The sequence below is a fragment of the Furipterus horrens genome, unplaced genomic scaffold, assembly GCF_987537825.1.
Source record: "Furipterus horrens unplaced genomic scaffold, mFurHor1.1.pri manual_scaffold_4, whole genome shotgun sequence".
In the NCBI taxonomy this organism is placed as follows: domain Eukaryota; kingdom Metazoa; phylum Chordata; class Mammalia; order Chiroptera; family Furipteridae; genus Furipterus; species Furipterus horrens.
Window position 1 is genome coordinate 135,382,355 of NW_028327174.1, and position 25,429 is coordinate 135,407,783.

General features: G+C 37.3%; 1 protein-coding gene across 1 annotated transcript in view; it reads right to left on the reverse strand.

The window, feature by feature from the left end:
* The window catches only part of FOCAD (focadhesin), a 336,121-nt gene that overhangs the window by 15,384 nt on the left and 295,308 nt on the right, over positions 1-25,429 (reverse strand). The window contains exons 30-36 of the mRNA XM_090274062.1: positions 24,833-24,952; positions 23,393-23,515; positions 22,845-22,922; positions 22,118-22,189; positions 20,228-20,330; positions 18,250-18,330; positions 182-310 (exon numbers count right to left, since the gene is read on the reverse strand). Of these exons, the coding sequence (XP_090130188.1) occupies positions 182-310; positions 18,250-18,330; positions 20,228-20,330; positions 22,118-22,189; positions 22,845-22,922; positions 23,393-23,515; positions 24,833-24,952 (706 nt within the window). The remainder of the gene's footprint in view (positions 1-181; positions 311-18,249; positions 18,331-20,227; positions 20,331-22,117; positions 22,190-22,844; positions 22,923-23,392; positions 23,516-24,832; positions 24,953-25,429) is intronic.

The following is a 25,429-nucleotide window of genomic DNA, read 5'->3' on the forward strand; positions in this document are numbered from 1 at the left end:
CTTGTCCTCAACTGTTTACAAAGTGACAAGTGAAAGCAATCCAGTGGTCCCGTCCAAGAAGTCAGACCTCAAAATCCCAAAGGTCTACCTCATCAATGCCACCTGTGACACAGAATCCATTTTTCTACCCAGATCACACCCTAAAATCAGAGTCCAAAGACTAAAAACACTTGATGTTTACCAAAGTTTAGCCTCATGAGTGGAGAGAGCAGTGCAGCCCAGTTCACAGGAGGGTACTGGTAGCTTTCGCCAACTGTCGCTATGGGTTTCATCACTACCTTCAGAAGGGAAGGTGGCAAAGATTCAGGACCTGCAACAGAAAGGAAAACAGTAATAGAAGAGTTCAACTTTCCCTCTAGGTTCTTCTCATTTCAAAGGGATCTGCTATCACATCTTCTGTTGTGGTCTGTTCTTCAATCTTGTGCTCTTAACCTCAACCCCATTTACTACAAAACCTTGTTCGATCTAATCTTCTCTCTCTTATGTGTCTCCAACCTTTCCCTTTTGTTTGGATCGGAATATCTGGCATAACTGCTTAGCTGTCTTCATGCTTTCTCAAGTCTTTCCACCCAGCTTTCTAAAAAGAGCAGCTTGCTCTACATTACTGCCTCACTGCTCATTCACCGCTCGGTTCACTTCCAGAAGGGGAGACAATTACTGCCGACTCAGGCACGTTCCCTTTAAGGACTATGGTTTACCTTCAGCCCCTGTGGCCCTAAATGGGCTGGTCCTGCACCATGTGATTCACTGTTCTACTCCTCAGCCAGTGCTGTTGCTGACTGCTCCAGAGATGAACATCTAAGGTAATAGCTAATCCATAGGTTAACCAGCTGTCTATGACTCCTTTTATTCAGGTGGGGGAGTAAATTGAAATTGAAGAAAAAGAGACATGGAGCAGTTATAAGTATAGCTGTAAGGTGCAGAGAGGATTGGAGTAGCCATTAAGGGCCATGCAAAAGTGAAGTTCCAACGTGGTCAGAAACAATGCATTGAAAAGTAGACCAAGAAGGAGAAGCAAAAGTGGCAGGAGCAACATGAGCAGCAGAAGGAAAACCAGCATCAGGAGAAGAGAAAGCAGAATCAGCAAAAAGAGGTGTCACTAGGATGAGGAAAGTGGGGTACCACTCAGTAGAAAGAGATGCAGAGTCAGCAGATGGTGAAGGGGAAAGCAGAAGCAGGGACAGAGCCAGTAAAAGGAAACTGGCTACAGAAGGAGAAGCACAGGGAAAGGAGAAGCATAGGACTGGCTACAGAAGGAGAAGCACAGGGAAAGGAGAAGCATAGGCCAAAAAAGCCACAGAATCAGCACACACTGAAATGGAAGGCAGAAGGAGGGACAGAGTCAGAGAAAGGAAAGTAGCTACAGAAAGAGGAAGCACAGGGAAAGGAGAGGCAGAGGTACAATAAGCAGAATTAGTAGACACTAAAGGGGAAAGCAGAAGCAGGGAAAGAGCCAGCGAAAGGAAACCAGCCCCAGAAAAGAGAAGAACAGGGAAAGGAGAAGCATAGGACTGGCTACAGAAGGAGAAGCACAGGGAAAGGAGAAGCATAGGCCAAAAAAGCCACAGAATCAGCACACACTGAAATGGAAGGCAGAAGGAGGGACAGAGTCAGAGAAAGGAAAGTAGCTACAGAAAGAGGAAGCACAGGGAAAGGAGAGGTAGAGGTAAAATAAGCAGAATTAGTAGACACTAAAGGGGGAAGCAGAAGCAGGGAAAGAGCCAGTGAAAGGGAACCAGCCGCAGAAAAGAGAAGAACAGGGAAAGGAGAAGCACAGGCCAAAAAAAGCCACAGAAGCAGCACACACAGAAATGGAAAGCAGAAGCAGGGACAGAGCCAGCAAAAGGAAACTTGCTACAGAAAGAGGAAGCACAGGGAAAGGAGAAGCAGAGGTAGAATAAGTAGCAGAATCATCAGACACTAACGGAAAAAACAGAAGCAGGGACAGAGTCAGCGAAAGGAAACCTGCTACAGAAAGGAGAAGCATGAGGAAAGGAGAAGCACAGGCAAAAAAAAAAAAAAAAATCTACAGAACCAGCACACACTGAAATAGAAAGCAGAAGCAGGAACAGAGTCAGAGAAAGAAAAGCAGCTACAGAAAGGGGAAGCACAGGGAAAGGAGAAGCAGAGGTAGAATAAGTAGCCCAATCAGCAGACACTAGAGGGGAAAGCAGAAGCAGGGACAGAGCCAGCAAAAGGAAACCTGCTACAGAAAGGAGAAGCACAGGGAAAGGAGAAGCATAGTCCAAAAGAGCCACAGAATCAGCGCACACTGAAATGGAAAGCAGAAGCAGGGACATTGTCAGAGAAAGGAAAGCATCTACAGAAAGGGGAAGCACAGGGAAAGGAGAAGCATAGTTCAAAAAAGCCACAGAATCAGTACACGCTGAAATGGAAAGCAGAAGCAGGGACAGAGCGCAAAAGGAAACCTGCTACAGAAAGGAGAAGCACAGGGAAAGGAGAAGCATAGTCCAAAAGAGCCACAGAATCAGTACACGCTGAAATGGAAAGCAGAAGCAGGGACAGAGCTCGCAAAAGGAAACCTGCTACAGAAAGGAGAAGCACAGGGAAAGAAGCATAGTTCAAAAAAGCCACAGAATCAGTACACGCTGAAATGGAAAGCAGAAGCAGGGACAGAGCTCGCAAAAGGAAACCTGCTACAGAAAGGAGAAGCACAGGGAAAGAAGCATAGTTCAAAAAAGCCACAGAATCAGTACACGCTGAAATGGAAAGCAGAAGCAGGGACAGAGCGCAAAAGGAAACCTGATACAGAAAGGAGAAGCATGGGGAAAGGAGAAGCATAGGCAAAAAAAAAAACCTACGGAATCAGCACACACTGAAATGGAAAGCAGAATGATGGAGTCAGTAATAAGAAACCAGCTACAGAAAGGAGAAACAGAAGGAAAGGAGAAGCAAAGACAGAATAAGTAGCACAATCAGCAGATCCTGAAGGGGAAAGCAGAAGCAGGGACAGAGTCAGCAGAAAGAAACCAGCTACAGAAAGGAGAAGCACAAGGAAAGGAGAAGCAGAGGCAGAAGAAGCAGCAGAATCAGCAGGTGCTGAAGAAGGGGAAAGCATAAATAGGGAGAGAGCCAGCAAAAGGAAAGACAGCCACAGAAAGGAGAAGCACAGGAAAAAGAAGCAGAGGCAGCAATTTCGGCAAAATTAGCAGATACTGAAAAGAGAAAAAACAGAAGTGAGTATAAAGCCAGCAACAAGAAAATCAGCTACAAGAAAGAGAAACACATGAGAAGGAGGTATAGAAGCAAAATCGGCAGAAAAATAGCTGAGTCAGCAGATGCTGAAAATGGGAAAGAAGTGGAGACAGTCATCAAGAGCAAAAACAGCTATAAAAATGAGGAACACAGGAAAAAGCAGAATTAGTTGAGGTTGAGAATGGGAAAAGCAGAAATGGAGGCAGAGTCAATGAAAGGAAAAATCTTGAGGAAAGAAGAAGCACAGGGAAAAGAAAAACATCTAAAAAATGGTCAAAGAACTTGAATGGACATTTCTCTATAGACGATACACGAATGGCCACCAAGGATATGAAAGATGCTCAACATCACTAATCATGAGGGAAAAAAAAATCAAAACAATGAGACATTACACCCATTAGGATGGATACTATAAAAAAAGAAAGTCAGAAAAAGAAAATTAATAAGTGTTGGTGATGATGTGGAGAAACTGAAACCCTTTTGTATGTCTGGTGGGATTGCAAAATAGTAGAATCACTATGGAAAACAATATGAAAGCATCAGAAAAAGTTATAAATAGGACTACCATATGATCCAGCAATCCTACTTTGGGTATATATCCAAAAGAACTGAAAGCAGAGTCATGAAGAGATATTTCTACACCATGTTTATAGAGCAGCACTATTCACAATAGCCATGAGGTGGATGCAACCCAAATGTCCACGGATAAGTACGTGGATAAACAAAATATGATATGTATACACAATGAAATAGTATTTAACCTGAAAAAGAAGAGAAAACCTATCATTTGCTACAACATGCATAAACCCTGGGGACACTACACTAAGTACAATTGGCCAGTCATATCAGGTATCTGAAGTAATCAAACAGAAACAGAAAGTAGAATGGTTGTTATCAGGGGTTAGGGCGAGGGAGAAAGGATAAGTGTTTAAGAAATCTGGATTTTCAGCTTAAAAAAATTTTTCAATTACAGTTTACATTCAGTATTATTTTGTATTAGTTTCAAGTGTACAGCATAGTAGTTAGATAACCACATACTTTACAAAGTGTTCTCCCAGGTATTTTTCAGTTCCCACCTGGCACCATACAAAATTATTATAATGTTGACTATATTTCCTATGCTTATATCCCCATGGCTATTTTGTAACTACCAATCTATACTTCTCGATCCTTTTACCTTTTTCACCCAGTCCCATCACTCCTGCCTCCTCTGCCAATCATCAGTCTATTCTCTGAATCTATGAGTCGGCTTCTGTTTTGCTTGCCTGTTGATATTGTTCTTTAGATTTTTGGTTTTGTAACATGAAACGTCATGGAGATTGGTTTAATGACATGTGAATATAGTAATCACTGCTGAACTGTAAAGTTAAAAATGGTTAAGATGATAAATTTTATGTTACGTGCTTTTGATAATAAAAAACTTTTTTTTTAAAGGAGAGACTTTGGGTTTCCAGTTCTGCATGTAAGGAGTTTGGAAGTTGCCACTGTCCTAATAACACATAAAAGCTAAATACTCTTCAGCTAAACACTGAAAAATCAACTTTCTTCTTGGATCCCTAAAAAAGTGAAGGACACAGGGAAAACTGCAGCCCAGAGTTTGGAGAGAGATGATAGCTAGCATTTTTTTTTTTTAAGCAATAAAGTATTATAAATTAAGGTGTATATATAGGTATTTAGACATAATGCTATTGCATATTTAAAAGACTAAAGTATAGTGTAAACATAACTTTTATATGCACTGAGAAGCCAAAAAATTCCTGTGGCCCACTTTACTGTGATGTTTGCTTTACTGTGGTATTCTGGAACTGAACCTACAATATCTCCAAGGCATGTCTATACAGGGAGACACAGTTTACCAGAGAAGAGACTCATGAGTGAAAAGTACTGCAGGAACCAGTGCTTGGGAGAAAAACATGAACTATAGTTGATGAAATCCTGAAGGCTCTGTGTGGACAACTCTTACACACACAAATTTGATAACCTACATGAAATGGACCAATTCTTTCAAAGACACAATCTGACGAAACTCACACAAGAAGTAGATACTCTGAATAGGATTGTATCTATTTAAAAACTGAATAAATGATTAATAACCTTCTAAAACAGAAAGTATCATTCTCAGATGGGTGCACTGGTGAATTCTACCAAATGTTTAAGGAAGAAATTATACCAATTCTCTACAATCTCTTTCAGAAGATAGAAGCAGAGGGAATACTTCCTACCTCATTCTATGAGGACAGCATTATCCTAGACACCCAAACCAGACAAAGTTATAATAATAAAGCTACAAACCAATGTCTCTCATGAACACAGACAAAAAAATCCTCAACAAAATATTAGCATATCAAATATAACAGTATATAAAAGAATTATACACCATGATCAAGTGAGCTTTATCCCACATATGCAAGACTGGTTCAACATTCCAATTTAATGTAGTCCATCACATCAGTAGACTAAAGAAGAAAAGTCACATGAACATGTTAATAGATGTAGAAAAAGCATTTGACAAAATCCAACACCCATTCATGATAAAAAATGTCAGCAAACTAGGTATAGAGAGAAACTTCCTCAACTTGATAAAGAATATGTACAAAAAAAAATTAAAGCTAAAATTTACTTAATGGTGAGAAATTAGAAGCTTTCTTACAAAGATCAGGAATAAGGCAAAAATGTTTCAATACTTCTTTTCTTTTTAAAAATGTTTCTTCTCTTCTTGATTTCAAGAGAGAAAAAGAGAGGGAGAAAAACACCAATGTGAGAGAGAAACATCGATCAGTTGCTTCTTGCATGTGCCCTGATTGGGGAACCAACCTGCAACCTGGCCACGTGCCCTGACCAAGAATCGAACCTGTGACCTTTCAGTTTGTGGGATGATGGCCAACCAATGGAGCCACACTGGCCAGAGTAATAATCCTTTTTAATATTATATTGGAAGTCCTAATTTATGTAATAAGACAAGAAAAGGAAATAAAAGGTATAGTGATTGGGAAGGAAGATTAATTAACTAAAATAAAAAATGAGGTGGCGATAGCTCTACTGACTTTACAGAAATAAAAACGATACCAGAAAACTAGGAAAATTCTATGCCAACAGATTAGATGATCTATATAAAATGAACAAATTCCTAGAAACATATACATTATCCAAACTGACTCAAGAATAAATAGAAAATATGAGCAGACCTATAACAAGTGAAGACATTGAATCAGTAATCTTATAACAAGCCAAGAGATTTAATCAGTAATCATAAACCTCCAACAAAGAAAAATCCAAGACCAGATGATTTCACTAGTGAATTCTACCAAGCACATTAACATCAATCCTTCTCAACTGCATCAGAAAAAAGAGAAGGAACTCATTCATGAGATGAGCATTATCCTGATACAAAAACTAGGCAAAGATACCACAATAAAAGAAAACTATAGACCAATATATGTTATAAAAATAGATGTGAAAATTCTCAACAAAACACTAGCAAACAACATCCAATGGCATATTAAAAGGATTATATATGATGACCACACAGGACTGCAAATGTCATTCAGCATAAAACGAGTCAATGTAATATACCACATTAATAGAATGAAAGGGGAGGGACACATGATCATCTTAAATGACACAAAAAACTTTTGATAAAAGCTAACACCCTTTAATAATAAAAATGCTCAGAAAATTATGAATAGAGTATAACGATTTCAACATGGTAAAAAACATTTGTTAAAAACCCACAGCAAACATCACTCTCAATGGTGAAAGACTGAAGGCTTTCCCTTTACAATTGGAAACATGACAAAGACGCCTACTTTCGACAGTGTATTGGATGTTCTAGCCAGACCCATTAGGCAAGAAAAAGAAATAAAAGGCAATTAGATTAGAAAGGAAGAAGTAAAACTATATTTATTTGCAGATGACAGAAATCTATATATAGAAAAACAGAATTCAGTAAAGTTGTAGGGTATAGAATAAATACACAAAAATGAAAAGGAAATTAAAAAACAATTCTGCTTGCATAAATGTCCAAAAGAATAAAATACCTTGGAATAGTTTATTTAAGGTGAAAGACACATCCACTAAAAAGTACAAAACTTAGCTAAATAAAATTTAAAAATATCTAAATAAATGGAAAGATATTTTGTGTTCATGAACTGGAAATACTGTTAAGATGACCATACTACCCAAAGCTATCTACAGATTCAACACAATCCATATCAGAATTTCAAAATTTCAACAGCCTTTTTTTTTCTTTTTGCAGAAACTGAAAGGCTGATTCTTAAATTTATATGGAATTGCAAGGGGCTCCAAATAGCCAAATCAATCTTGAAAAAAATGTAAAAGACTCACACATACTAATTTTAAAATTTAATACAAAGCTACAGTAATCAAAAGTTTGGTATTGGCAAATATAAGGATAAACATATAAACAAATGGAACAGAATTGAGCAATCAGAAAGAGACCCATACTTTATGGTCAACTGACTTTTGACAAGGGTCAAATTCAATGAGGGAAAGAATGTTCTATTCAACAAATGGTGCTGGGACAATTGGACAGCCACATGCCAATAATAAAGTTGGACCCATACCTAAGATGATATACAAAAATTAACTCAAAATGAATTAATGACCTAAATACAAAAATTAAACCATAAAAATCTTAGAAGACAACATAGAGGTAAATCTTCATGACCTCTGAGTTTAGATATGACACCTAAAACATGACCGACAAAAGGAAAAATAGATAAATTGGACTTTGTCAAAGTTAAAAACTTTTGTGCACCAAAGGATATTGTCAACAAAGTGAAAATACAACCTACAGAATGCAAGAAAATATCTGCAAACTGAATACTTGATAAGAGCCTAGTATCCAGACTATATAAAGACAATCTAATTTTTAAAATGGTCAAAGGACTTGAATAAATAATCGTCCAAAGAATACATACTACAAATAGCCATCAGGTATTTGAAAATAGGCTCAACATCACTGGTCATTAGGGAAATGCAAATCAAAATCAAATGATAATACTGCACATTCACTAGGATGGCAATAAAAGCAACAACCCCAGCAAGAGAAAAAACAAACAAATGTTGGCTTGTTGTCTACAAGGATGTGGAGAAACTGGAACCTTCCTATGTTGCTGGTAGAAATGTAAAATGGTGCAGCCATTGCAGAAAAAGTTTGGCTGCTCTTCAAAAAATGACACAAAATTAATATATGATCCAGCATTTCCACCATTCTTAGATATATATCCAAAAGAATTGAAAATAGGAGTTCAAACAAAAACTTGTACACAAATCTTCATATCAGGACCACTCATAATAGTCAAAATGTAGAAACAACCTAAATGTTCATCAGCTGATGAATGGATAAATAAAATGCATATCCATAGAATGGAAAATTATTTGGCCATAAAAAAGAATGAAATACTGGTACATGCTACAACATGGATGAACCTTGAAAACATTATTCTAAGTAAAAAACCCATATGCAAAGGCTATATAGTGTATGATTCCACTTAAATATACAGAATAGGCAAAGCCACAGAGATAGAGAGGAGACTCCTGGTTGTGAGGGGCCGGGGGAACTGGGGTATAGGGAGAAACTGCTCAGTGGGCACAAGGCTTCCTTCTGGGTTGATGAAAATGTTCTGGAACTCGACAGTGGTGATGGCTGCACCACAGTGCAAATGCACCAAATGTCACTGAGTGGCAACTTTAAAATGGTAAATTTTATGTTATGTATATTTTACCACAATATATTCTTCTAAGCACAAGAAGCAAAGAAAGGGGTGATGCAAGCACCAGAGAGAAAAGTAGAATCCATGAGAAAAACTGATCCTAAGCAGCCCCTAAAAGGTAATTTCTGCCTTTAGACATCTTGTGAGTCAGACCAAGTGAGTTATTGCTTTCTGTAATAAAAAACAGCCTAACACAATTGCTTTCTAGTTACTGACCCCATTACTGCACTTGAATTTTACTTGCAAAGATTTCTAATTGCTATCTAAATGTCAAATTCAAGGGCTTTTGTCTTTCTTTCTATACTTTTCAATCTAAAACTGTATCATGCCCCCATTCTTTAAATAAATGCTTCTCTAAACTTTTGTGTTGTTCCTCTGCTGAATCTCATGGCCTGAGCTCATTCCCTCTCACAGTTTCACATATTAATTATATGTTGATGACTAGTAAATCCACACTTCAAACCCAGGCCTTTCTCTGATGTTTTAGACTTGTATTTTCCACTAGAGCTATCTCAGAAATCAGCATGTTTTCTTAGGCTAGCCACCAAATACCTTACCTCCTTTCCTTTGCCTCTGCCAACTTGGGAAAGTAAAACTAGTTGTGTGCCTTCCAGTGATGTTTCTCTTGCCTCCAGCAAAAACGTTTTGCTTTTTGAAAATGTTCAAAGCTCAATACACTTGCCGCTTTTCTATTCTGCATTACCAGTAATGGAAGCTTTATTTCTATTCCATCTTGAGATGTAATACTAGGAGAGCAGTATTATCAGGAAGTTAACCATTGCTATTACAAGAAGAATTTCTGACAAAAAAGTAAATATATTCATAAACACATCCATTCATTCAACTATTAATTGCGTATCTGTTGGGTACCAGGCCCTGTTCCAAACAGTGGAGACAGAGTTGAACAAGGCAGACGGGGTCACTATGCTCATGGAGCTGCTATTCCAGTAAGAGGACAGACGTGGAAAAACCAGAGGCTGTAAAAATAAAAATGCAGTGATAGGAATTCACTGGTTGGCTATTCACATAACCCTATACTGATTACACACATGTGGCAATTGTCCCTAACCTTGGCTGCAAATTGGAGTCTTGGATTTCACAAAAAAGTGAACAAAAATTAAGCTTTTTGCAGGGAGGGGAATCCTTTTGGCTCATGATCCATAATGGCCTGATGAACTGGCAGGAAGTAGGGTAAATATCTGTGCATAGAACTACTTTTTTTCCTCCTGTTAAGGACTTGAATACAATTCTATATTGGATATCATTAATTCATAAGCAGATTTATATTAATTTTTTTTACATCAAGTGTTTTCAAAATTATATAAAATTTCAGTCCAGGTTCTTCTACAGAATTCACTATAAAATTATTGCAGGTTCCAGAAGACCTAGGGAATCAGAAAAGACATTCAATCTTCCCTCTAACACCAGGACCCAGTGTGAAATATGACCATTTTCCAGATGTTTTATTGCTTAGACAATGAGCTCTCCCTTGACAGGACAACAGAACTTTCACCAATAACTGCATTTTACTGTACACTTTTCATGCTGCTTCTATACTCCTTAGAATTGATCTGATATATAACCAAGGGTCAGAAATAAGGAGAACTTGTAAAATGGAGCATAGGGTTGGAAATCAAGAAAGTGCTGTAACACAATAAATCTTCCACTTTTAAAGGGCAGAGAATCAGTACCAGATAGCATAAATAGAATCACACAAAAAATTCCACTAACTTGAAGACAACAAATTCTGACACTGACTGAAATAAAAGAAATTATAGTAACTGTTAGGAATGAAGAAAATACTTGACAGTCCCATGGATTTGGGGGATGCATGGAAAGAGAAGGCGTCCCCAAGCCTGGAAGAAGGAAGTCACATGGTTCCTTCTCCAGAGATCTTTAGCACTGGACACAACAATCCAAATCTGAGCAACGGGAATGGTCAGCTCCCTTATCACAATGTTTTGTCTTTCAAACAAGTACCTTAAATCAAAGTAAATACTGAAATGCTTTATAAACAATAAATTTGGGGCTGAGAAGACCTAACAGTACTTATTAAGAGGATCCAGATGTTTTAAAATCCAGATACAAAGTTGCTTTAAATCTCTCATCCAACTGACAGCTTCAAAGAACCCTGATATAAATGACATATCCAAACAAAATGTGCTACACCCGGACCCATGATCACATTTGGCTATACAGATCTCAGATCTCTGTGCCACAGTACACACGTGTAAGCCCTATAGTAAAAGGCTGGCAACAACTAAGCTAACAGCCGATGACATGCACAGCCCCATCACCAGCACGTTGTTTGTGTAGCATGGACGTGTCTTTACTTTCTCCATCTTCAAAGTTGTTTAGAAGCAACTTAGCTTAGAATTATCTATTCCCATATATGTGCTTAAAGCTGTAGATCAATAAATATTTGAAAACTAGTATTTCTTGCCTAGTACTTTTCTCTAAGCATTTAGGATAAAATACAGATGTTCTTCCTGCCCTTGAGGAAATTACAATCTAATGGGAAAGACACTTTAAACAAAGAGCCATAAAAAATTAAGCAAACCATTACATATACATAAATATGAAAAATATGGAAAAGAGACTATTATGCTAAATGAAATAAGCCAGTCAGTGAAAGATAAATACCATATGATCTCACTTACAAGAGAAATTTAATGAACAACAACAAAAAAAAACCTAATGAGTAAAATAAAACCAGAGGCATAGAATCATGGAACAGGCTGAAAGTGAAGAGGGGACGGGGGGGGCGGGGGGCACTGACTGAAAGAAGGTGAAGGGCTCATGGACAAGGACAATTGTGAGGGGGTTGATTAGAGAAGTGGGGGGTGCTGGCTGGAGAGGGGTGAAGGAGGAAAAAGTGGGATAACTGTAATAGCATAAACAATAAAATATTTTAAAAATAAAAAATAAAAATAACTCCAGATTTTAGAAACTTAAAAAAAATATATATATATTTACATACACACACACATATATATATAAAGGTATCACATAAGAAATCTAAACCAATCTGGGACCATCAGGGAATCCTCTCTCTTCCCCAACTGAGTAAAGAATATTTAAACCAAGATGAAAAGGATGAGTAGAAATTTCCCAGACAAAATCCTCAGAAAACACAGGAAGAGGTAATTAAAGCATGGCATATTTGTGGGGACTAGGAGATGCTTAGCCCCCTGCCAGAAACCATAATCATGGTAGTCATTGGAAACAGTTGATGATTCTGATATGTCATTCAGATACTAAGAGTTGGTAGGCTGTTCTGTCGTAAGACCAAGTACTTCAACCACATTCAGAATGATCAGAAACAGAAACATTCCTGGGCCCCTTAGCACCACGAAGGCTGCCCACTGGAGACCAGGACCTCAGAGAGAAAGGCAGCTGTAGCCCAGTGGAGACAAGAGATTGGTTAATTTACAGGGACTCAGAAAATGAGCAAATATATTGAGAATAATGGATGCCAGGTTTCTTACTGTCAAAGAAATTTACAAATATGAAAAGAGGGAAAGGTAAAGTGAATGAACCCTGTGATATTGAATTATAATTGGAGATATTAGTGTAAATTTGTTGTTTTCAATATATACAGCTAGATATAGAAATAAATACAGACATGAGGGGGGGTGGAGAGGGAGAGGGAGGGAAAAGAGGGAGAGACAGAGGAGAGAGAGAATTTCCTAACTGTCCATTGAACAGGCCTGGGAGCAGTGATTATCCCGAAGCAATGGATAAACTGTAGCCAGATCTTAGTGCCTAAATATAATCTGCACCAGAAGGAACCTGAGCTATTTGGCTATCACAGGGCTGAGGTTGATACAAGATAAGCCTAGAACATCTTCTTGTGCCACAAAGAAAGTATCTTAATGATAGGGTCATGTCAAGAGGACACAAGAGCCAACTTAAAGAGGCTCGTACTGATCTAACCTGGAACAATTTGAAGATCAAAACAATAATTGAATAAAGAATTAAATAAAATAGAAATTTAGTAGTCAAAAGAAAGAAAGAAAAAGAAAGAAAGAAAGGAAAGGAAGGGAGGGAGCAGCTCTTTTATACAGTTTAATGCCTACTAAATGTAAATGGAATAATAGAATTTTAAGAAACACTTTTAGCAAACATAGTAGTAATTAATTAAGGCAAAAACACATTAACAAATATTAAAACTAATGGGTGAAAGTAGGATGAAGTCTCAAAATATCTCCATACAAAATATTGATTTGATGATAAGGGGAAAACACAAACTTTATAATGGAGAAGCCTGGAAGAGATCCCTTACGTGACGAAAGCTAACATTGCCAGTGGAGGGAGACAGAATGTGCCCCCTGAGGGGATGCGGTGAGCAGCACAGAGCTTCAGGTCCATGGTAGTCCCACCAAAGACGAGTGACCTGACTCTCTTATGAGTAACAAGAGATGAACCCAAACAGTAGAATGTTCTACAAAATACCTTGCTTCTAGTTTTAAAACATGTTAAAAGTCATGAAATACAAAGAACAGTTAAGGAACTGTTCCAGAGTGATAGGGACTGAAGAGATATGATAAATAAGTACAGTGTGCCATTCAAGATTAAATTCTTTTTTATGCTTAAGACATCATTTGGACTGTCAGTGAAGCCTAAATAGAATATCAGGTAAAAGGAATATAGGAGTTGCTGACTGTTTTCACTGTTTTTTAAGTTTGAAGTTATTTCAAAATAAAAAGTAAAAAAAGGTACATTGAAAAAAACTGTCTAAAATTCAAATAAAAAATAAACAACCTCTGGAATAGTAAATACATACAAAAATGTTTATTCTTTCTGGCAATCAAATGCAAGTTAGAGTCTTAAGTTATCCTCTTATACCTGATTGGTTTTTACTGTAGTCATTTGTTTATCTGTATGTTGGTTTGCTTTGTAATATGATAACTAGATAGGGTTTAATCTTTACTTTGTTTTCTAAGTACTGTTACATAAAATAATTCATAAACTCATAATCCTTACAATAACTACAAAGAAGATTCCATTATTTATATTCTCCACTTTACAGGAGCAGTTGAGGCTCAGAGACTTCAGCAGCTTGCCTGAAGTTACGTAGCCAGTACGCGGGTATGAACCCAGGCAGTCTGACTCCTGTGTGTTAATCTCCATGATACACGGCTTTGCATCTTCATACAGGGCTGAGGTACTGGAACCTGCTGCCATCCTTTGGAAGAGCAATGATGCCATGCCATCCCTATAGTCACCAATAAGTTGCTGAGAATTATCCTAAGGAAAGCTATATGCAAAAGAGAGAAAACTACATGTGTAAAGATGTTCCGTATAATAAAAAGTTTTTTAAATGACCAATAGGGAAATGGTTAATTTTGATTAATTTGAGGGAATATTCTACAGTCACTTAAAAATGGACAATTATGGACATATATTGAAAGTGGGTGTATGTTAATAATATTAATATAATATTAAGGTAAAAATACAAAGTATATGTATACTTGGAAATATGTAAAATTGTGTGTGCCTAAAAGCAAATTAAAAAGTAAAATTCAAAAACAACAGTCACTGTTACAGAATCATGGGGATAATTGGTGACATTTTTTTTTTTTTTGCTTATATATATTTTCATGGTATTTACAACAAAACTAAAAATCAAACACTCCCAAAATATACCCATTAATAAACAACTAGAAAGTGATGCAAGGATTCTTTTCATGTTTTTCTCCAAGCCTCCTTTTGGATGGGATCAATGGTTATTATGTCCATTAACATGGGAAGTTGTTAAATTTGTCAAAAGCATACTGTTACACACATGTATCCATTTCCATAACCTTTTTAAAAGAACTGTATAGGCAAATTATTACTAAATTAAAATACTTTATAATAACAGCCTTGGCAACTGACTCCATAATTTCATCAGAAAAAACAGAACAGCTTTCTCATATCATTTATTCTACAGAGTTCACTAATTCACCTCCTTTAACTGGATTTGTCAACAATTCTATCTCATATTAATAGTCCAAAAATGATTAAGAATATACCAATCTAGTTTATACATAAACCCAATACTTATATATACAGATGACTGACAAATTCATATCAAGAATAAAATGTCATTAATAATGACTTTCTTACAAGAATTTAAATATATTTTCCTCAAATAATACTTCTTACTGTGAACTTTAAAGTCTGACAGAAAGACACAAGCTTAGAAAATTAGTCACATTCACTAACAACTGAATGATAAGAAAAATAATCCTAAATTGTTAGATACAAATACCTAATGTTAGCACCAAAAAATAAATGATTACTTACATTAATAATTTTTAATACAATTTAAATGTTTTATTAAAAAGTAAACAAAATCTTCAAGTTTGAATATGCTATGAGGTTGAGTTAAAAAACCAAAGATCAGAAGTCAGAAAAAAAGAATATGTGAATAGAAGCAAACGAGTCAAAATTTAAAGGTCCTTAAGGGGAAAAATAATTCCATGATAGAAAGAATTAGATGATAAGCAAATGTTAAGCCTAGTATAGTCAAGAAATATCCATAGGAATAGAAAATGACAAAGGTTAAGGAATAATACATCTGCTAGAAGGCCAGGGCTATTGGGGAAGAAAAGAGAATTGTTATAGGGTATAGCAAAAAAGAGTTATATTCAAAATTATGAACTGAAGTCTTTAATAATTAGAAGGGATTTCATCTATTTGGTATGGTTTTAAAATGTAGGCCTGCTATGAACATGTAGGATTCTACGAACATCTTGCATGTTCTATCACATGAGCATTAAAGTGAGAAAAGCCCTAAGCATTAGAGCAGATGAATATATTCGCCATCTCAAATCTGATTGCCTAAAATTGAGATCATGATGCCCAGTTTCCTAGCATAAGTGTGGTCCATGGATAACATCCCGTTTTTCTTCCTCTTATGAGTTATTAAACAACACACAGAGGCAATGAAGCCATGCTCTCCCTGCAATTTGCTCTCTTTTGCCTGTGCTAAGCAAGATTTTTATCCTTTAAAGCCATTTCTTCCTCAAAAGAGCTCCCCAAAGTGGTCATCCTTCCTATCAGCAGCTCCACTGGGCTCTGGTGAATGACATCCAGACAGTTAAACTCAAAAGCTGCTTCAGAAGAGAGTTATTAAAATTCAAATGAGCTGGGCATATTGAAGAAGAAAACACTCCTTTGCATGCACACCTCCACATTTGACCATCCCATTTAGCCCCATAGAGCACGGTCCGGTTTTGTTTTTGTAAATGGGCTTCGGAGACTGAGGTCAGCCTCCCACGGCCCCCACTCCTCTGGGGTCATCATTAGTAATGTGGAAGGCTGAATAGATTTTCCTCTGAATCTAGTCAGCAAACCTGACAGGAAGGCAGCCCTCCCCCACAACCCGAAAATACCAAAAATGTGATTGATAATAGGCATTTTTTAATACTTAATTTATCTGGTTTAAGACAGCAGGCAGGCAGGCCGCACATAACGTCATTGATGCCAGCCCCCCAATTTTTCAGTTGTACAGCAGAACACTTCCCATTGTGCCATGGCTGCGCAACCATAAAGATGTTACATGTAACTAAGATTTTCCCACAGGATTCAGAGAAAATTCCTTTCTGCCAAGAAATATGGATTTGGGAAGCCAAATGACATTTTATTCAGTAGAAAAGACCCTGTCTTCCCTTTGACCTTAAGAATTTTAATTTTTCTTCATGGAAATAACCTTACATTATCATTACTTAAAAAGTTTATAAGAGCTCTGACTGGCGTGGCTCAGTGGGTTGAGTGCTGGCCTCTGAACCCAAGGGTCGGCAAATTCGATTCCCAGTCAGGGCACATGCCTGGACTGCAGGCCAGGTCCCCAGCTGGGGACATGCAAGAGGCAGCCCATAGACGTTTGTTTTGCATGTTAGTGTTTCTCTCCCTCTCTCTCTCCTGCTCTTCTCTATCTCTAAAAATAAGTAAATAAAATATTTGAAAAATAAAAAATAAAACTTTGTAAGATATCAGTGAACAATCTAACAAAAAAATTGAGCAAAAATATATATCCCTAGAATTATTCTAGTCATGGAAATTTTAGATGCGCCTTTAGTGAAAATTTAATTTCTTACTAATGAAGACATCTCTATTTTTATTATCTACTTTAAATATACTTGATTGATTTATGGCACTTTAAACAATTAACTCTGCATTATTAATAGTATATGATATGTTTATACATAAATATATCATGTACAACAGTGATATAATCATATATCAGTTTCCATTGAGAATATGGAAGAGCAAATCACGCTAACTTACAACTCTAGGATAATGGCACAATTTCTAGAACTCCAGAAATTAAAGGAGTTCATCTCCAGACTATGAAATTAATTTATAATCTGTAAGGTCCAGGGATTACTGTACCCACTGGGAAATTAGATGATGTGACATTTAATGTCCCTTTCAATGGTAAGATTTTATTTTTCCACAATCTTCATTAATCAGATTTCTTCACTTTCATTTGTTTAAAAACTATCCCCCCACCCCCAAATTGGGATGGTCTTATAATACAGGCACTGGTTTTGCTCAGACTGACCTATGCAACCCAAGGAAGAATGAAACTAGCAAATATCAATGAAAGGTTATTACATGAATGAAACTGGTTCCTGAGCTGTGACATGTTCAGTTCAAATCTGTCTTTTCCTCACAGCAATGAATAGTATATGTACATCATTAAAGAGTATTTATTTATAACATATATGGCATTATTCTGGCTTCAGTTAAAACAAAAGGCCCTCAATCTCTGTCTTCAAATTGCTTGTGCGCTAATGTGGTTAACAGCAAGAAAGACTCACAAAGGGAAAGCTGATTGCAGAGAAAAAGAGCATAAGCTAAAAATAAAACCCAGAGCCAGTGATTCCAATAGCACAGGGTGATCATACAAGGTTCAGGGTGAAGACCCACTTCCCAGTCAGGTCCTGAAATACAAACTGCACCCAGGCCTGTTTTTTCTTTTAAGGTCATACTCACTTGAAACTGACAAGAAGAGTAATATGTGCTTATACTTTTGAAATAACCAAATGGAAGATTAAGGTCTTCACAGAGCCCGCCAAGGTCAGATATGGTGATTCCAAGAGACTACATACACAGTGTGTGTGGTTTATGTGCCACATTTTGTAGTTGGGATCCTTATCATCTCTATTGTAAAGATGGTCTCGTAGAAGAAAATATTCACCCCTTCAGATCTGTGTCATTCAATTATAGAGACGCATGCTCAGGGCACACAAACTTACTTAATATGTAGAAAAAATGATAAAACTTAAGAAATGTGTTTACTTGCCTTTTTTTCCTCCTGTAATGAAGAAGTCAACGGCTGCTCTAATAAAACTGCTTTCAGGCAAATAGCTATAGTCAGTAGGAACTGTGGAGACAGAAAATGATCAAATTAACCAATGAACTTGGCAGGACTAATGAAGGAGAGATAATGATCTCATGCTGCCATATCAACCTAGAGACAAACTGGAGATGTTTATGCCATTAATCTCAGCACAATACTATGTGGCTGTAACTAATTCTATTAGATTAAAGCGGCTGGCCTTGAAGTAATCACTTAGGCTGTGCAAGCTTTCTAAAACAGTAGTAAACCTAGTAGAAGTTGAAAACCACAGAGGGTGATGATCTTAACTGAAGTGATTAAAAAAATCCTTTCCACATTGTCACATCAATGAGCCCCAATCCTGTGACCTTCGTGTCATCAGGGTGCCTGCTGGGCTTCCAGGCTGAGCCCACCATTCTGGGCGTACTTCAGAACATCCTGAATCATATATATGAGCCATTAAATATAACAATCAGTATTAATGGCAACCTGTCTCTTACTTCATAAGGCAGGCTAAGTGACCAACATATACAAATAACCAGGTGCTGCTGACCTGGAACAGTGAGGCAGTGACATTTATGCTCTTTGAGTCCTGGGAGTTCCCTAGATTCTTTCCCTCCCAGTCCCCCATAATTGTTGCATGAGATGGTTTTTACTACAATAAATGGCTCAATTGGAAAATTCCATCAGAAACAACTAGCTGTACTTTTCCAGACATACAATCATTTGTTCCAAAGAACCTGAGTGTAGGATGATTCACTGTGACCTAATTGGAAGATATGTGGGCCAGACCATGTAGCCCATAACATTAAAAAGCCTATGTGAAAAAGCAAAAGCCTGACATAAACATGCTATTTTACCAGGCCACTGGGAGAGCACTGTCCTTCAAAACTAGCATTACCAACGGTTTCCTCTGACGACTAAGTTTATTTTTAAAAATTTCCTCCATTTTAATATGACAGCTTCTAGCTGTCTAAAGTTCATTATGTTGGGAATGCTGCAGAATAATGTCCTATTTCTGAGGCTAAGGAGTGACTGAAAGTGAGGGAGACAGTAATTACAGGGGCCCGTGTTCATGGTAATGCTATTTACAGACTATCTGTCAGGGGATATGTGAAACTAGGTTTTAATGAGGAATCTTTGGTACCTAAACCCCTCTGGCCTGGGTCCAAGAGAGCCAGAGGATCAAAATTCTATAAAGAGCAAGGAGCAGATACAGGTCCCACTACATTACAGTGATGCCGCCCCAGAAAATCCTCAAGTGGAAACATAAATTAAACATATAGAAATTGCAAATATTTCTTATTGCTTGTTATAAAAAAGAACTGGAAATAGAAAAAGCCTTGTTACATTAAGACCTAGGATTTCAGTTTCAGCCAATGAGATGCACCACTTTAAATGTACTACCCCATTATTTTCTCAAAAGCAGGAGCCAGAAGAACTCCAGCTATATATGATGGTACTTTTAATGAAATACAAGTGGTATACAAACCATGATTATTACAACTAGTAAAATAAAAAGAACTCTTTTCCAAACTTTAAGGACCTGATCCTTTTTTTTTCTGGATTTGTCATTAAACTAACTCTGTATGTAAGTTACGTAATCTTTCTGGGCCTCAGGATCTTCATCTGTAAAATATGAGGTTAGACTCAGTTTCTAAACTGTTCTCTAAGGGAGGTAGAAAGGAAGAGTAAAAAGACCATGGGCTTTGGGGGCTGACAGATCTGAGTTCAGACTGGTGTCCACCACTAACTGCCACGTGACCCTGGATAGGTCAGGATGCCTTCCCAGGGCCCATGCCCTCTGATGTAAAATAGGAATAGGGAATATCCATCCCCATCACTTAGGGTTGTTGTGGAGATGAAAGCTCTTAACAAAGTACATAGCCCCACGTCAGCAGTCCCTCCTCCCAGCTCCAATGTCCTATGGCTCTAATCTTACCAGAGGTTCTACTTTGATTTGAGGACAGAATAGACAGGTGAAGATGTCCTAGAAGCCAGATTGCATTGGACTGAAGACCAATCACCCCAGACACACTGATGACCTATGGATGAAAATGTAACAGTTCAGTGATGGGTCACAATCCAAACTCCATTCAATACAAGGCCACTCACAGAAAGTCACTAATCTTTTACGAGATGGTGGCTTGTCTGGTAACAAGAAGTTCTATGCCTAGTCTATTAAATCTGGGACATACAGGTGATTAACAAGTGTTGCTGAGTCAATCAATCAGTCGATCAATCAATCAACTGATTATAGAAGAGCATATAAGTGCTTATGTCAGATTATCACTGAGTCAGATTGGTTTCAAAGGATATTCAAGAAATAGGAAAAGAAAATCCGAAAGGTAAAAAGAGGTGATAGTCTCTTAAGATTAAAATACCTCTAAAAATGGAAGGAGATATTACTTTGTTCTCTTCTTTAAATCATGTTCTATTATACAACAAGGATGCCAGCCTGTTAAACCAAGCAAGCCATTGTCCGGGGACAGCCAACTGACCTGAAGTCTACACGATCCTTCCCCATGTGGGAAGGCCACCCTCCCCTCCACATCCCCACTCTTACTAGAGATTTCTGGACCCAAGGGTAGGTAGGACGACGACCATGTCCAGCTTGAAGCAGCTAGAGGAGCTCGAGACCTTTGCCCATTGTCCTTTATAAGATTATAAAGGGTCTTAAGTCTGAGAGGGAGGGACTGCTATTTTTATTGTTAAAGTAATTAATTAATCATTTATTATAAAAAAAAAAGAAGAATATATGAAAGGGTGAAGCGGGAGAGCTTGTATGTACGAACCATGGGCATGGATTTGGTGGGGGATTGTTGGGGAAGAGGGGGTGCTGGGTGGAGGGGAGCAAAGGGGAAAAAATTGGAACTGTTGTAACAATATAATCAATAAAATATAATTAAAAAAAAGAAAAAAAATCATGTTCTATTATGTTTGATCATCCATAATAAGCATTTTAAAATAGTTTAAAGTATAGATTTTTATCTTAAGTTATAGTACTTAAGAAGATTTCCTTTTCTGAGAATATTCATACCCATATATGAAAAAGACAGTTTCTTCTGTTCAGAGATTTATGTTTTCTTTTAAAAGCATGAATTACTAAAACTTCTTTAGATGCTCTTATCGGCTATATTTTATAAGAAGGAAACAAGTACACTAAGTGAAAAGACTACAAAGTTCTATATGCAGTAAGAATACCAACTATACAAAGAAAATAAGGCTGCATGAAAATAAATATGACCAAATATTAGAAGCAGTTGTTTCAGGTTGGGAGGTCCAATAGCAATATTTTCAGCTTCTTCCACTCTGTCTGTACCTTTAAATTTTATGCAATGAACATAATAAATTTTTAAAATAAAAATCTTAAGATATAAAATCACTTCTCAGCACATAAATATGTTTATTCTTCAGCCAAGGATAATGCTGACAATGATTTACCCAAATACTGTTACCAGAGACCTCTGAACTAGGGCTACCTGACCATGCACCGGAGGTATCTGCCCTGCCCTCTGGCCACGTTTCATTTTTCCATGTCCTCAGGGTGTGACATTCCTTGCAGTGTTGGGTTTTAACTTTTAAGGGAAACTAATGCCAACTTAAGCTAACTCAAAGTGCCAGCTTTCTTTCTTCCAGGGGCAGTGGATGTTTGTCAGCAGATGTAGGGGCATAAACTACTTCCAAATGCCTGTTAAACCCACCATCAATAACCTGAGATTTCCTCATTTTCTAAGTAAAACAGTTTGTACCATGAGAGAAAAAGAAAGACAGAAAGGGGAGTATTTATTTTCCCACAAAAGGGTTTTATTCAATAAATTCCTTTTCTCACCTGTGTTAAGGTTCTAATGACTTCATTAAGTCTGGCTTGAAAATGCGAGCTCTGGATGGCTTCTGACTTCAGCTGAAAGAAACACAAGAAATATGCACTCCAAGATCCCCCCAAGAGTAAATAATGATATTCCCAGCGTGTGAGCTATCATCTTCTAAACTACAGACTAATTTATCATTATGTCCTTCGATTTCAAAAACAAAGCCTGGCAGCTCCTCGAGAGCTGCCCGTGCTTTCTTCATCATTGATTTCAGTTCTGCGTGGCCTGTAGCAGTCACTTACTAAACCTTTGCTGTAAACAAAGGAACTCCTTAGAATTACTTATAAACTTATGCACGTATATGTCCACTAAGGAAAACATTTTAAAGCAAAAAAATTTTCTTAGATATTGACTTAAATGTTACACATGCAAAATAGAGTTTCTTATGAATGACTTCTGAAATTTCTTACGATTCAGTCACTTTTCTCAGGCAGGGAGCTTTGTGGAAAGTACTTAAATTGACTAGGTTTAATCCCTACAAACCAAATGAAATAAGGAAAACAATCTCTATATAAAGAATTCTCAGCAAAGAACAATTTTCCATACATCAAGTCACAGCAAAGCCCAGTATAACCACTTCCATGAGCATACAGTCTTCTGCCTTTAGCATACTGAGATATTAGGTATTCTGTTCTTGTTGTGACTGTGTACACATTTAGATTTCTTCTTTCTTTTTTTTTTTTTTACCTGCATTACATCCCCTTCAGAGCCTACCAAGGCCACCATACCATGAAGAGCTGCCAAGCAAAGCATTGTGGATGTGCCCTGAAAACAAAGAACAAGTCAAAAGGGAAATAGTCCTTGGGATTGAACTCTATAAGATTTATTATATCACAGAGAAATAAATGGTCAAAACGGTACTAAATTTGTAGGGTCAGTATAACCTGCATCATTGAACCAAAAATGGCCTTAGACTTGAATAAAGGAACATGTTAAAAGTTGTTAGATCATAGGTGGTTTCTTGTTGTTTTTTATTTTTCAAAACCACAATGTTGTTTTAAAATTAAAACACTGACCAAATAACGAGTTAAAAAAAAACTTATGACAGTTGGCAGGATATATCATTCATAAAGGTTGACCAGTACATGTTTCTTTTTTGTTTGAAATTGCCTATTTTTTGTTGTTGTTATTAAGCTATATAACTGAGCAGCACCTGTAAATGGTCCAATTAAGTAGCCCCTTTTCCTTTATAAAAATAAAATAAAATAAAATAACATGCAGGAGGAGGCCTCTACCTCTGCCAGCACAGCTCTGATCCAGACAGGGAGTAGTTTGTTGCCCAAGTCCTCAGCTTTCCCATGTCCACACACAGACAAACCGTGAATGATGTTTCCTAATGCCAAGGCAAAGCCTGAAGTCTGTCATAAGTAAATAAAAACAAGGGGTAAGGAGAGGAGAAGAAGAATGGCGCAGATCAGGAAAATCTGCTATAGCAGTACAAGCACTTCCAGGGGCTTCCTTTCCTATTGTCAGTTTTTTTGCTACCTGAAAATCAGAGATTGGCAGATTTTCAAAATCTAGACTTTGGTTTGCAATAGAAACTACAGTCTAATTGCAAGGGATTAAGCTGCAGTGAGCGATTTATTTGAGGAAAATAACTGCACTATTGAACAACTTGGCTCAAATGATCCATTCTTAGAAGGGGTTAGGATGAAAATACCAAAGCATATCGCACAAGCTCAGTCAACTCCCAAACAAGAAGAAAAAATGTCTCCTGAGCACTGCATACGTGAACTTCTACATTTTGATGTGGCAAAACCTACTGTAAGTGATCAGGCACATAATTATAAAGTAGTAACAATAGCAAACAATGTAAGCGTAAAACCAGTGAATTCTGAAATAATTCACCATGGCTAATATTAAAACTTTAGAGAAATCTTAAAAAAAAAAATAAACCACTGCCACCAGCAATGGGGAAATTCTAGAGCATGTATAATCAGACAGAACATTTGTTTTTCAATTTTTAAAATTGTGGTAAACACATATAAAATTTACCATCTCAATCACTTCTAACCATGCAGTTCAGTGGTGTTAAGGACACTCATACTGTTGTTCAAGCTTCACCACCACCCATCTCCAGAAATCTTTTCATTTTGCAAAATAAACTTTTTATCCATTAAACAATAACTTCCGTTCCCATTCCTCCAACCCCTGGCGACCACCATTCTAATTTTCTGTCTCTATTGGTTTGACTATTCTAGTTACCTCATGTGAATAGAATCATATAGTATGTATCTTTTTGTGACGGCCTATTTTACTTAGCATGATGACCTCGAGGATCAGCCCTGTTGTAGGATGATTTCTTCCATTTTTAAGGCTGAATAATATTTCAGAGGCAATATTTAAGGGTATTTAACTTAATTTATAGACATTTAAATTTTCCTATACCTATTCAGCCCTGAGTAGAAATTCTTTGCCTTGAATCTGCTAAGTTCTGACCTTATCAGAATCCTCGATGTATTCATATTGAAAAGCCTTTGTCCTCTCTCAGACAGAGGGACTAAGGCGAGAACAGTGATTGTTGTCTATAGCTGTGAGACAAGAGAACAGTTAGAGGTTCCTGAGTTCTGGGTATGAAAAATACGCCATTATACTCTAATCAGAGTAAGTCAAAATTAGAGCTTAGCAGCAGCGTGAGACCCACAGAGAGAAATAATCAGGGCGTGCATTCCAACCTGCTGGTTGTTCTCCACCAGCAGTCGAAGCTTGTTCATCATGTCTTCAGCCTCTGCAGCTTCAATGATTCCAGCACTGAATGCTGATGTACACACACAGCTAAGGGTATAGGCAAGGACCTGAGAAGAAAAGACAGCAGGAAAATATTTCTTCATGAGGGAAAATAAAAGAACAAGGTTGAACTGACACAGATATCTGGTCAAACTTCTCCCTGGGATAAGAATGGAATTCAAATACACCTACCACAGACTGGGCATGGTTTTGCTGCCCAACTTACATTTCCTAACAACGTTATAAGATGAGTCATTACTCCTACTTCGTAGATAAGGACATTGAGGCTCAATCACAGAGTTAGCAAGTGACAGAATTGACATTCAAATTCAGGTCTTGAGACTAAACCAAAAAGTTCCTTCACCAACTCGGAACACACTATCTATAGGCAGTAGAAGTAGATTTTCCCCACAGTGGATGTTACTTATTGACACCTGCTCTGATCCAAGGCCGAACAGCAGAAGAGATAGAAACCCTGCTACATTTAGATTTCACAGTGGCAGTAGCGGAGCATAATGGACCACAACTGTGGGCTTTAGAGTCAG